The sequence below is a fragment of the Volvox carteri genome, assembly GCF_000143455.1.
Source record: "Volvox carteri f. nagariensis unplaced genomic scaffold VOLCAscaffold_47, whole genome shotgun sequence".
Taxonomy (NCBI): Eukaryota; Viridiplantae; Chlorophyta; class Chlorophyceae; order Chlamydomonadales; family Volvocaceae; genus Volvox; species Volvox carteri.
In genome coordinates, this window is record NW_003307590.1 from 903911 (window position 1) to 917692 (window position 13782).

The 13782-nt window shown below is 55.4% G+C and overlaps 1 protein-coding gene across 1 annotated transcript; it reads right to left on the bottom strand.

Annotated features, from left to right (window-relative positions):
- Window positions 1-1857: 1857 nt before the first annotated feature.
- On the bottom strand, window positions 1858-13346 carry VOLCADRAFT_106614 (uncharacterized protein; the record flags this gene model as incomplete). Its single annotated transcript, XM_002954973.1, has 16 exons — window positions 1858-2756; window positions 3059-3148; window positions 3515-3640; window positions 4530-4754; window positions 6038-6240; window positions 7137-7309; window positions 7964-8140; window positions 8835-8888; window positions 9167-9266; window positions 10292-10470; window positions 11358-11469; window positions 11581-11613; window positions 11852-12108; window positions 12388-12651; window positions 12795-12874; window positions 12989-13346. 16 exons carry the CDS (start codon window positions 13344-13346, stop codon window positions 2692-2694), a joined length of 2496 nt encoding a protein of 831 aa, XP_002955019.1. The 3' UTR covers window positions 1858-2691.
- Window positions 13347-13782: the final 436 nt, after the last annotated feature.

Below are 13782 nucleotides of genomic sequence, written 5' to 3' on the forward strand. Positions count from 1 at the left end.
GCAGTTGACTGTTGATTCTCGAGCACCCCGCACGTAACTCTCCATGGGAGAATACGCATTACTAAGTTGCCGTGAGCTTCCTTTCGTTGTCTCAAATGTTTCCATAAGCATTTCATTGAAACAGAAGAAGGATCCATCAGAAATAAAAAGGCAATGTGAGAGTCCTGAACGGCCTGCCCAGCTTTGCGTCACTTCAATCCCAGCGACTGGACACGTGAGCATTTGACAACAGACCGGGATTTTCAGCGCGCAACACGCGCGATGATTGCGAGCAAGGGCAGGAGCGCGCAGCTGCTGCGCCAGCTTCCGGCAGGACTCCGCGCAGCGGTTGTTTCACGTCCTTCTGACTTGCTTGTAATCCCAGAGCGCACCTACGCAACTGACTCGTCAACTTTAAGTGACCATGGCGAGGGTGCCGAGGAAAAAGCAGCGCTGGAGCACCGGAAGCGACGTAGCGTCGAAACATACCTGGTAACATCTCGCACCGTGCACAGTCCCCTGACCTGAACTGGATTTCTTTTTCTATTCCGAAATACGGAAAAGTCATGTCGCGTCATGTCCTCCGGGATCAGTTCCCCCGTAGAAATACTCTATCGCGGCCGGGGGAAGGAAATGGATAGATCCATACCCGTTGTGCATGCCACCTTAGGCGCAAGAGCTTGGTGGGGGCGACACCGACCGCGCAACCCTGGCGGTCCTGCTGCAGCGTCACGGCGTTGTCGTACGGGGCGGCCCCGCGGACGCACTAAGGCTCATGGAGGCGCTAACGGTGCGTCCGTATGTTTATGTGTTTTGCGCGTGAGTGGGGTCATTTATTATTGTGGGATTGACGATGGTGGTTGGGAGGGTTAGGTTATGTTGTGTTGAGGAATCTGGACGAATCAAGTGCTGCTGCTGCTGTGTATGTGTAAGAGAGAGAGAATGGGTGTGTGCGTGTGTGTGGTGTGGACAGAGGGCTCATGCTACCCGTCGAGTTTCACAATGGTGAAGTCCTCTCTCTCTCTCTCTCCCCCTTTCCACATCCACGTTGCCATGTTGCTGACCCCTCGCCGACTATCATTGCGAACAGGTTTGGAAGCGCGGCCAGTGGCGTCCTGCGGCGGAGTCGGAGGAGCCGGGCACCGCCACCGCCACTAGCACTGGCAGCGGCAAATTTAACAGCAGCAACACCAGCTAACGCAATAGCTGTGGCACTGTAGCAGCAGCGGCAACAGCAGCAGCAACACTGTCAAATTCAGCAAGGGCAGCGCACAGCCACATTATCAACAACACATGATAGCTTAAGCATCTCCCTTGGTTTGTATGTATGTATGAACGGGGTTGAATGCTTGACGAAAACCGCGTTGGAAAAGTTTTCAGGGAGCGCAGCGAACACGACACATAGTTGCTGTTGATGAGCATGACTCATGATGCTTCCAAGGTCTACCAAAGGGGTATTCATCGCTACCGTTAGGCGGCGGTTAGTCCGCCGTTGGACCAATGTCGGACCTGCGACCCTCTCCACTTGCCGTATCCGACCCACAACTTGATGCGGCTTTATACCAGGAGTATGTATTGTTGCTTGTTAAATTTGGCGACCATTTTAACCATTAACTGTTGTAACGTGTAAGGTATGGGGTTGGGGCACGTGCATCATATGGCAAGTGGAGAGTGTCGCAGGTCCGATATTGGCCCAACAACAATAACATCCGACTAACGGTCGGTTAACGAACATCCCTCACCCGCGGGTCCACTCCACAAAACAGCATTTGTGGAATTGCGGGTTGGGTGCTAGCTCGATACTTCTTGAGTATGTGTGTGAGCTTCTGTGAGAGCTTCCTTAATGCAGTGCAATAAGGCAACGAGCTGAGAGCTATGCTGATGAAACAGGTAACAATTTGAACTGCCGTCGGAGGAAAAACCGTGCGTACAAACAAAGGGCAGCCTCGTCGTACGAGACATGTGTACTTCAGGAGATGTACACATTGCAACGCTGTACGTGACGTATGTTAATCACGTGATGCTAACAAACAGCCCAACATCACATGTAAAGATAGAGAAGAGACACAGCAGACTCCAGTTCATTGCCAACCAACAAGAACAGGCGATCCCAGTTCGTCCTCCAAAAATTGTGCACAATGGACACGAACGGTCGACGCTGCCATGTGGTCTTCCTAGCTTAGCTTAACAGCTCAGCTCGGTCTCACAACGCAGCCCAACTCATGTCTCAACCCAGCCCAGCCCACCGCAGCCTAGCCTAGCCAACCTTCATAGCCACATCATTCACTACGACGATGTACTGCCACGAATATCGCGCAAAGGGAAAAGGTCCATGTCCCCACAAGAACATTTCCACCGCACGTCGGCAGCGCACGTCTGGCTCTATGTGCGCACGTGCGTTTTGTCTCCCCCGCACCCAGCCTCTCTCTTCCAATCTGAAGGCATGCCACTGCTCAGGTTATCAGCCCCAAAGCTATCACCCCTCGACCCCGCTGGACCCCTTTCACAGGTTACCAGTGCCCTCACATGTACCAGAAAACACCCCCACGCGGCTCCCTTGTCGTACTGGACGAACAACATTCCCTCACTCAATACTCAACACAACACCGCACAGATCCCCTTTCACGGACATAACACACACACACAACAGCACTGCACTACGCGCAACAGCATATGACAGGTAAGACGATGCGCGCGCCCGATCCTATCCGCTCAGACCGCTCCGGCCCCGTTGCGCATGTTCTCTTTGGCTTGGCGGAGAAGGTCCTGCACCTCACCTGCGGGTGTTGGGTTTAGGATGGGCGGGGGCGGGGGAAAACGGAGGGGGGGTTGAGGTCTTGATTAGGAGAGAAGCGTTCAAACGGGGAAATTTGGATCGCTTACGTGGAAATTGCCACGCGTGTGTGTGCATGCGTGTGTGTGCATGCCTTGCGGCCGTGTGGTGATGGTGACGATGTTGCGGCGGTTTGAGACTTCATAATTGCAAGGTGTAAAATAGGTTATTGCGGTAGTGGTCCTGCGGGATAGGAAAACCTGGATGGGTTTTCGACTCGGAATCCAGATCGGATCTTTCACTCACCCGGCTTGAGCTCCCCCGTCTGCATCTTCTGCACCAGCAAGGAGGCCTCGGGCTTGCGGAGGAGACCGCGGACGTTGCGCAGACCCGTGCCTGGGTTTTAGGGTTTTAAGAGATGACATCCACACATGTATAACGCCATGTCATCTGCCCATTCGCGACGTCAACACCAATATAAACCCATCCATTGAATCCATAAACATGAATACACACGTAAAAACCACTCGCATGTTCCTTTCCCTGTCCTTCCGGTCGTCTCCCCCGAACAATTCCCCCCAACGATCCCAATGTCGTCGTCGCAAATCGGGCCAACCAAACACCAACCTAGTGGGTTCAGAAACACGGACATGACATGGCAGCCCACCCACACCCCCCTCAATAAGAGGCCTGCGAGCCCCCATGCCGTAAAAGAACTTATCTACTATGTTACAGGTTTCCGGGGTTGGGCATTTTCCTTACCGAAGCAGCGGCCGCAGATGCGCGCCCCCCGACCATAGCACTGCGGACACTCCACAAACTCGTACTCGTCCTTGGCCCGCTTGCGGCTCAACGCGCGCCACTTCCCTGTGCCGCCGCACATATCGCCTGTGTGCCGGAAAAAGGGGGTGCAGAAGGTTGAGGGGGAGGATCAGGGAGAGGAAGTAACAAACAGATGGTGGGAGGAAAACAAGTGCGGAAAGAAGCGCTGTTAAAACTGTGCCAGGTGTTCCTGCCAGAACAGGTTAGCTAAAGGTATAGGACACCGGCCAGGGGGTAACGTGGGTACGTATTTAGCGTAATTACAATATATAAAAATGCCAATCTCAGAAGCACGATTAAACCATAGTAGAGTACTTGCAACAAAAAAAAGTGCATTTCCTTGTATAAACATTAGATCGCGTTCAATCAAACAAGCCAAAGCTGGAATGGTTTTGGTGCGGGCGCGTGGTTGGAGAGTTCGTAACATGCCTGTATTTACTTCTGTATTGGAAGGAAAAAAATCGGGGGGAAGTACCATGACGTCCACAGAAACCCCGAACACCAGCTAAGCATTGGTTAACGGGGATATTCTTCAATGGGGAATATTAGGGTTAAAAAGACAGGAACAGGATGGGAAGGGATTTTGATGACGGGAGCCTCTCGGTTTTGAGTTGTGTAGGTAAAGGAGGCGGCAGATGGGGACACGCGGTCGCGAGTTACGGGTGGTAGAGATGGGGGGCCGGGGGGGATGTGGGGGATTCAGCACCCAGCTTGGATCTAGGAGGGCATCTGGCCACCGTTCCTGCCGCCTGGATTATAATGGGCAGCCTCAAGTGGCATCGGAGACCTCCGAGGCGTCAGCTGCGTGTGTGTCATGCCTCAACGGTACTCTAGCGGGCTAAGGTAAGCGCCTACACCTCAAATAGGTACGTGGCTGACGTAGCCGCCGCTCGCCACGCGTGCCGGCAAGGAGTAAGCTACCCCAATACGTTCGCGACGATTGGCTCGTACTTACAAGGGACAATGCCGGTTCCGTCACACTCAAAGCAGGAGTTGGAAGGGTCAGGCATTTCGCCAGCGGCTGTGGCAGGACCAACCATCGCCGCGGCAGCAGCGGCGCAGCAGAAGGGCGCAAGGACAAGTGTGCGACGGGTCATATCGACTAGCTTGACCCCAGAGTTGCGATCGTCCTTGTCGTTCATCTGCCGAAGCTCTGCGCCATCGCGAGGTTGCGACGCTGCTGCAAGTGCGTGAATGGCCATGATGAGGGGGACACCAAGACGAGCAGATCGGAGGACTTAGCGCAAATCTAGTTACCTTGGCAAACAATGCCATGAATACAGCGCCCTCCTCGCGTTGAGGTGAAAGGTGCGGCCTGCGATTAGTGTGGTTACTGTATAAGGCATTTGCTCGACAATGTATCCAGTAGCAACGTACTTCTACCCTCTTACCCTTTTAGTGAGGGACGTGCGCTGCGTCAAGCAGCTCATTTTGTTGCGACTGTTGTAGTAGTTCTGCAGAATTCAGCGCTGTCCACGAACTGAAGCAGCTCTTCTATGCTTAATGAGATGAATGAAATATGAGAGTACTGCGTGGTATGCTGCTTTCAAGAAGGGATCCAAACCTTAACTGATGTTCCCGTACAAGTTGAATGTGCGACTTATTCGTCGATATTATCAGACAGAAAATAGAGTAGAATTAAAAGCAGATGCAGAAGACCGAACCGGACGCAACTGTGTCGGCAAGTCCTTGCCCACCTTGAAAGTCCGACCTCGCGCGTCCGACCCGTCGTCTCGCCAACGGTAAACGGGTTACCCGGGAAAAAAATGAAGCGCCGTGAACCTCCAGGATGATGTCCGCCCCAGTGTTGCAAAGAACACAATCCCAGCTTGGAGCCTCCAAGCGCTAGCACAGCGTCGTGCTCTCGTCATAGTGCGAACTTCGTTAGGATAGTCTATGCATGGGTCACAACAGCCACGTCAGCAGCACAAACCCGCGTATGTCATCTAGTTTAGAGACAAGGCGAGCCCTTCAGCAACAAGATCAAACCAGCAAAAGCCTTCATACTGGTGCGACAAGCACGACGCATGACTTGGGATGGTCATTCCCTTACCGTCATACGAACTCGTCCACACACGCACACATACACAAAACACTCACACGCACACATACCAGGAGCACAACTCTTGGCTAAACGCGAGCGCGGCGCCGAGGAGAATCAAGGCCGGTGCTGCTGCCGAGGCATAGCAAGGCTCGTAAGAAGTGCGCATGCTTATTCCTCCAACGACCAAGCTCCTGGCTGCCTGCATACCCGCAACGCCGCAAACATCACCATCCGGCAACAACAGCGCGCGCGCACACCCGTCTCGCACAGGGCACATAGTCGAATGCGTCGAGCTCGGATGCTGCCCAAAGGCTTCCCCGCCCCATCCTATCTCCGTTCTCCTTTCCCCGTTGACCTTCCCCACCTCTCGCCATCCTTTTCCTTCCTTCCCGCCTACACGCTACGACCTGCCCGCTCACCGATGGCCCTTTCTGTTTTCAGACAGGTACGTGCTACAGCGCCGGCTTGAACACCAAGGGCATCGCTCGCGTCCAGCTTTCCCCCCTTTTCCCCTCTCTCATTGCAGCGACACCCAGAAGAGCACACAACCCAGAAGAGCATACAACCCAGAAGAGCACACGGCCCTAGACGTGCACACGCACAGTCTACGCACGCAGCGACCCTGCAAGCATATGTGATGTCAGCAAGCAGCCTCAGCGAAAGCAACTGCGGCGGCCGCCGCGGTGACAGTAATTGAGTACCAAGGTAACGACAAGCCCGACGACCCCTGCACCTAACCCTGCGCGCTTTCTCCTCTCCCACACACTCCCCATCGCCCAGTCGTCCGGACGCCCTCCCACCCTCCTCCCAATCTCCCCTTTCCGGTCAGGGCGAAACACAGCCGTGGCGGAGCGAATGTGCCCCAGTGGCCAGAGCCATGGCCGGCCCAGGCCAGGCGTGAGGAGCTTTCCGGGATCTTCCAGCCCCCCAGCAATCCTTCGCCAATCGCCGCCATCACCACCCACGCCTTCCAAAAGTCAGCCGGCGCAACCTCTGCGCCGTCCGCCCCTCCACAACATATGCGTCTCTTCTCCTTCTCCACCACCCTTCCCTTGACGCGCCCCCCCCATCTTGCCATCACCTTCCGTCCAGCCGGATGCAGCAACTGAAGCAGCACCCAGCTCGCCACCCTTTCGACAGAGGAGCCCCACGAGGGAACGCAGTCACGGAGGAGTTGCAACCGTATAGTGAGCAGCGCACATCGCAAGGAAGGCCAGCCGGGGTGCGCAGCACGCGACGACGGGAGGGCGCCGACTACCATCTTCGGCAGGAAGACAACGCCAGCAGCTCCTCAGCAACTCATTCATTCGCAATCTCGTGTCTCCGCCGCCGCGCGCCCATGTCCGACCCCAAGTCATGTAGTCAGCTCCCCGAGAGCGGTCCCCCTTCCCCAGAGCGCGCCGCCGCGTATGGTTAAGATATGCATGCTGGCACGGCGCTGCTTTACATGGAAAGACATGCTGTAGCGGTGCGGGTCGTAGTAGCGGGCCAAGTAAAAGCCGAGACAGGTTGTCGCACCGGTTGTCGCACTGACCACCGCCGTCGGCCGCCGTTGCCGCCCTGCTCTGCTGTTGCCGGAACGGCCCCCCTATAGTGCCATGCCGGAACAGTGCCATGCACGCCCCCGGAAAAAGGACTAATGCCCTGTTCACACTGAACGTGCCGCTGTCCCCGCTGCATGAAACCCGTCCCTCCGGCCGGCAATGTGTCGTATGTACGACGCTGTTGTCCGTCACGCAGTCACTCCCGCGTCTTGTATTGGAACTCTGCCATGATGGCGAGGTGGTCGCTGCTGTACTGCGGATTGGGCAGCAGGTCCTCGGGCCGGGTCTGCACGTCCGCCTCCGTAGGGAGCTCCAAAATCGCAGTGGGCTGCGGATGGGTTTCGAGGTGGACGTGCGTGTGTGCGTGTTTTAAATTCATCAGAGCTGCGATGGCGTGTGTGTATGTGTGTGTACGTACGTGCATGTACATGTATGCGTGTAGATGTATGTGTGTGCATGCGTATGTATGCAGGTGTATGTATGTAGGTGTACGTATGTAGGGTGTACGTATGACTTAAATTACACTGTGGGCCGCGATAGCCGGGGGCCAAAGCCGAAACACAGCGCAAGCGTACGTACGTATGTATGCAGGTGTGTGTGACAAGATGGGTGTTATGATGAACTGGGGCGCGAGGAGGTAGTAAGTGGAGGAGGTGAGGGGGCCATCCTGCCGCCCGGCGCTCCTTCCACTCGCTAGCTCCAAGTCCCCCATTTCCTTCTTCTGGATATTATACATTCTGGACTATGCCAACCCCAGCCCATCCTTTACGTCACACGACGTACGTAGGCCCTCCCTCACACCTGCAGACTGCTGGTGGTGTAGAAGATGTAGTCCAGCGTTCCTTTGAACTCCTTGGTCAGGATGGTGAAGAGCGGCTCGTGGTGCTTCGCGTCCAGTCGCTGCCGCTGCTTGTACAGCTTGCCGTCAGCGGACAGCGGCGCATCGTACATGTGCGCCACGGCGCTCGACAGGGGGAGCTGAGGTATGTGGACAGACAGACAGACAGACGAACAGCAGACCGACATAGGAACACAGGACAACAGAAAAAGACATAAAGATGTCAAAACCGGAAAGATAGGAGTAACTTGGGATTGGAACGGTTGGGATAATCAGACGAACCAAAAGAATGCATGGTAAAAGGTCTTCAAGGATTGGAACGGTGGCGATAGGGTTAATCGACGAGATGGGTGACGAGATGCAGCCTTATTAATTTGGGCCGCATCGTTGAAGCCAGACATGCAAGCGCCCATAAGGTATAAAACCCCTGGTTTTGGAGAGAGGCAGTCAGGAACCCTTTCCGGACAACAACAACAACAACAATCCCAAAGCTCCAGCAGGTTCTAACCAAAAATCGCTTTCATAGCAAGCTGCGTAAAATGAACGAGGCTCCGGACTCCTCCTGGACACGCCACGGCACACGGCCCTTCACCGTTTTCCTCCTGGCACCTAGAACGAGGCTTCCCAGCCAGCCGTCAACTAGCTTTACTCACACTCAGGATCACCGTCCTCATTCCCTTGCAGGCTTGCATAGCGTCCCCATTTCAAGACCGCTAATGATGGCATATGGACCCGCCGTCCTCACAATAATTCGGCCACATGAAACCCCCCCTTAGCCCCCGCCCTGTCGGTTCGGTGGTGCTTCTCTTCCTCGTTCCTGAGCCGCCCCCTTACCGAGTGCGACATCTTTTGGTCCTTCAGCAGATGCAGAGGGTCGTTGGCCGCGTCCTGCGCGGTTGCAGGTGGCAGAGGCCAAAACCACGTACGACACGGGGACCAGTCAGCAAGAATAGCAAGTTGAAGCCAAACCAAACAAACGCAGCTTCCGCCACGCGCTTTGTTCATTCTCCCTTGCCGTTGAAGTCCTTGGCCATCCCAGCAAACAGCAAACTAAGAACCTCATCGCGGAGGCATCCAAATAGCTAACTGGCCGCATTCAGCGCGCGCCATTTACCGTTCCAGCCCCGTTCCAACCATCCGTCCTCATTCCAACGTCCCACACCCACCATCATGCTCGCATCAATTTTGCCGTTCACCAGCAAGCAGTGTGCTGGACTGCCCGGTATGCTGTTGAAGTCTCCCGCGACCAGCATGGGGATGTCCGCGCTACGGTGGGAAAAGGGCAGTCGACGAAAGAGGGATCAAAGTTTAATACAAAAAAAGACCGAGCGACAAGAGTTAACGTTGTCGCCGGCTGACAGCGCCCACCTAGAAAATGGACATAATACCCATATACACAGTTTTAGTCTGAACAATAAGGTCCGCTATCGATTTAGCGTCCTTGACGCTGCTATTCTGTATTGCTGATGCAACGACTGCCGCAGCTGGCCACCTCCTGCTTGCCCCCCCCCCTCTTGCGTATGTCCCACAGGTGCAGCTCCTGCACCTCCTGATCAGCCAGCAGACGCACCCAAAGAGCTGAGCCGAAGAAGGACCTCCGCTTGCACGAACACGCGCTTGCACGAACACGTTATCAAATCACCAGCGTGTGTTTAAAAAAGAAAAGCATGCGGGCGCGGCTTTGTGCCGTTGGAGCGCCAGCATGGTGCTCTACCTCAGCCTAGGAGACTTGCACGTGTAGGACAGGGCGCCACTATACCCTGCGCCCGGTGCTCTCTCCCCGCGCTGTGCATCTGCCCCCTGGTAACCTTGCGAAAAACCTAACGCAGCCGGTCTATGAAGCCCCGTAGGATATCTGGGTGTCTGATAATCACATGGCAAGGCAGCTCAAGAATCTCAGTCCGATTGCCTGAAACTGCCTCCCTGTTCCCACCCCACCGACACCGCTGTTTCATTCACAATCACACATAAGGTTCACTCCGTCCGTCCGCCCGCCCTTAATCCCCGAGGTTTAATCACTCCTAAATAGAGATCTCTTACTGTTTCTCTTACGGTCTCCGAACTTACATCCTCCGGCATCAAGTTACGTGGTATACGTGGATGTAAAGCCCCACCCCACCCCGCGTTGTCCTCCATAGCCATTTCATGGCGTTTCTCAACCACTACTACATCCACCTCATCCACTACTACATGGTTTCCTTTGCCTGGCCCCACCACCTTAATCCCTACTTCCCAGCAAATTCCCTTCATGGGTGGTGGGTGGGGGGATGGCCACAGCCGGTCAATCGTACCTGGCAGCGATCTTCTCCAGGCCCTTCAGCAGCGTGTGTACCTGCCAGATCTTGACGTCGTTGAGTTCCGGATTGGCGTGGATGTGCGTGTTGGCCACACAGATGAGTGTGCGGCGCGTCCCCGCATCCGGCGTACCCGGCTCAATGGCCTCCAGCACCGCAATCAGGGCCACGTTGTCCTACAAGAACAGCAACAAAGCATTTAAAAGGCAGCAAACAGCACACACGGCCGCCGCAAGACAGAACACAAGACCGTAATTGGGTGCCTTCAGAAAGCTGCTGATGTTAACGTGAAAGGTGGGGCATCCGCACTGGAGTGGAACGCTGACGGGGAGGAAAATGGCTGCCTTGACAAGTGTAACCCCGCCATCGTCTCCCATTTCCCTTCCAGGAGCTGAGGCCCCAAGACGTGTGACGGGGACATGAGGCACACGGTGCGGCAGACCACCATGTCACTGAGAGGTCGGCGATTAGTGCAAGGCAAGGCACGGGCAGGACTGCGGCACCACTAGGCAAAGCTGTAAAAGTCATCTATCCAGTCTCGCCGAGAACGCGGATCTGCCGTGACCCTAGATGCCGACCAGAGGTCTCCCTCAACGCTGCTCTGGCGTTGGCTACTAGAATTCCCATGGCTGATGTGCAGTGACCGCCACTATGAGTTTTAGAACGCTCAGGTGCGGGACTGCTCAAGTGCCGTTGTGTGCCACGATGCCATTTCGTTTCACATTCATTACACCCGCTCGCAACATTGTCACATCTAGCATTCCAGCTATTGCCAGAATACCAGGTGCATCAAGGAGCAAAGCCGGGTTCCGCATATGGTCGCTGCTGCGCATCAATTGCACTCAATTGCCGCTCCAACGGGCGATTATCCCCCCCTCCCTCCCTCCATCGGCAAGATGGATCCCATGCAGTCCCCTGCGCCGGCCGACTAGCTGCCCAAGGGCCCGCCCCTGCTTCCAACGCTCTGCCCCTCTGTCTGCCCCTACTACACGCGCTCGGGGGCCAGAAGATTGGATGGATTCAACCCGGCGCCCTGCACGAACCGGCCCGAATGAGCTCATACCTTGAGCAACCGGTTCAGAGCCGCCTTTTTCTGCTGCGGATTGGTCATTCCCTCCGCCAGCGATAGGGCCGCTTTGTTGAACTCGACCTCGTATTTCTTCACCAGCGAAAACCTGGACTCAGACACGTGTGGCAACGCAGCCGTGTCGCTATGCCGTGTTGGTTACCTGCCATTATTACTAGCCGGTGTTGCGGCTGCATGGCATTGCATTGTAGCTACCTACCGTAACAACCCTTTGCCTATGCTAGGATCTATTCTGTGGTGGTAGCAACAATGGTGCGGTTTGTGTGGTGGCAGCCTGGTGGCCGTCATGCAAGCAACTATATGGGTACACAGGTGCCCGAGCGCATGGAAGCGGCGTAATGCGTGCCCAGACTAGTGATAGCCGCACGTACAGAGAGACCCTCCAATCCCTCCCACCAACCCTCGGCCCTCAACCTTAAACCCCTAATCCCAACCAGACTGCCCGTGCCAAGGCCCCCAAGGAAACCCACCGATCGCGGCGGAAAAAGGTGGCGCAGCCGTCGATGGCGTATTTGTTATCGGTGTAAATCTCCGTGGTCTTCTTCTTGTAGATAGCCACATACCCGGCACGCTGCAGCTCGGGTGCCCAGAAGTCAAGGTAGTGGTCGCTCTGCACCTCTTGCAGGCACAGAATGTCCGCCTTGTGGGACAGCAATTCCCGCAGCAGGTTACGTTTCCGGTAATGCCAGTGCAAGCACCAGGCTGGGCACGTGTTCGAGCAGTCGGCCTGGCGGCAGGCGGCGTCATGCCAGTGGGCGGGCGGCGTTGGCAGTGCGTAAGGCCTTTGGACAGCTGTCACCACGCGCACAGCGGAAACGACCAGCAAGATGATGAAACATCCCGAGGACAGACGCTTTGGATATTAACGATGTGGATCACATCGTGTGCAAGAATTTATTGAGGCCCTAACCGTCAGTTGCACTGCACTACCAAGATCCCAACTTCGCGTCGCGTACCCCCAGTCGCACGGCCCCCCAGCTTCCCCAACCGGCGGCAGATGAATCACCTTTGCATACAGGTCGGCAAGAAGGTTGTAGGTCAGGATGGTGAACCTGCCGACGTTTGACTGCTGCGATGGCGGCACCATTTGGACCATGGACCGCACAGGGGGGTTGGGGGCTGGCCGCACGCGCGCAGAGCACACCGACTGCGAGTGCGCCCTCCCCATGTCCGCTGCGTATGGGTGTAGCTTATCGATCACTGATACCTCAAATTTCAGCACGTAACCCACGTCGTCGGAGGTAGGCGTGTAAGACCGGCTCCGGCCGACCTGTGCGATGTATGCCAAGGATGTTGTGACCGTGAACTCGTAGGCTCGACAGCAACATCCAATTTGAAGCATCTTATTTGCGATTAAGCAAGTGTGATCATAGGCAAACAAAACAATGTACTTGGCGCGGACGGTTGCCGCACCTCGATCCAGCTCTCCAATCCGCTGGTGCTGGTGCCGTGCGCGCCCTTGGCTGCCCCATCAACTCCGTTTTCCAGCGCGCCTAATAGGGCAAAATTTTACGCACCCACGATGGCAAAGAGTAAGAAGGCAACATCGTTACACACCCCCGCGCCATTCTGAGAACGGAACTTGCAACAAAAAGCCAAGCGCGCACCTCCATTCGCAGGCTGCTGTTTGTGGTACTCTTTGTGCAGATGCCAATGGCTTTTGAAGCATTCCACAGTGCAGTGATAGCTCAAGTGGGTTGGCACCCGGCACTTGAGGCATATTACGCACTGCAAAACGGCTTCCTTGTCGGGGTGCACGCTGCAGACAGCCCCGCCACGAGGCACCGTGCTGCGATACCACCGATGTCGCAGCTGAAATTGTCCCTCCGGAGCACCCTCCTCCGGCAGGTCCTCCGCATTGAGTGTAGCCTCGCCTCGCTTGACCAGCACATAGGGCTCTAGGGTCACCCCCTGGTAGACGCCATCCCCAGTCGGGAGCCGCACAGAGACCAGGTAAACTGCCATATCAAGCCCATGCTACATGCCTGTCAACTTTTAGGTGACGTCCGATTTTAGCATTGTCAAAAGTCCGCCAAACGTCTTGCTAGGTAACCTCAGCAGTTGATGTTTATTGTCTTCAAAACTGAATACGTAAGGTCAGGCATTGGTAGGGGACCGGGCAACCGAGAAACTCCTTGCACTAGTGCGCCACCCTGGAGCCAGGCCCTGAGGCAACTTTCCACGATGCCTGCAAATTCCTGCTTTACTCTAGCACCTGTGTTACATACTTGGACACGCGGAAGAGCTATTCTCGCAACCTGTGTAAAAAGTAAACTCTATGTGTCCTTGAGCCTCTCCCGCTGACTAGTTTATCGCGCATCACGGCCACAAGGTGTGCGAAGTCATCATATCTTGTAGATAATTTGTTAATGGCCAACTAGCATTTTCTCTCTGTGCCAGC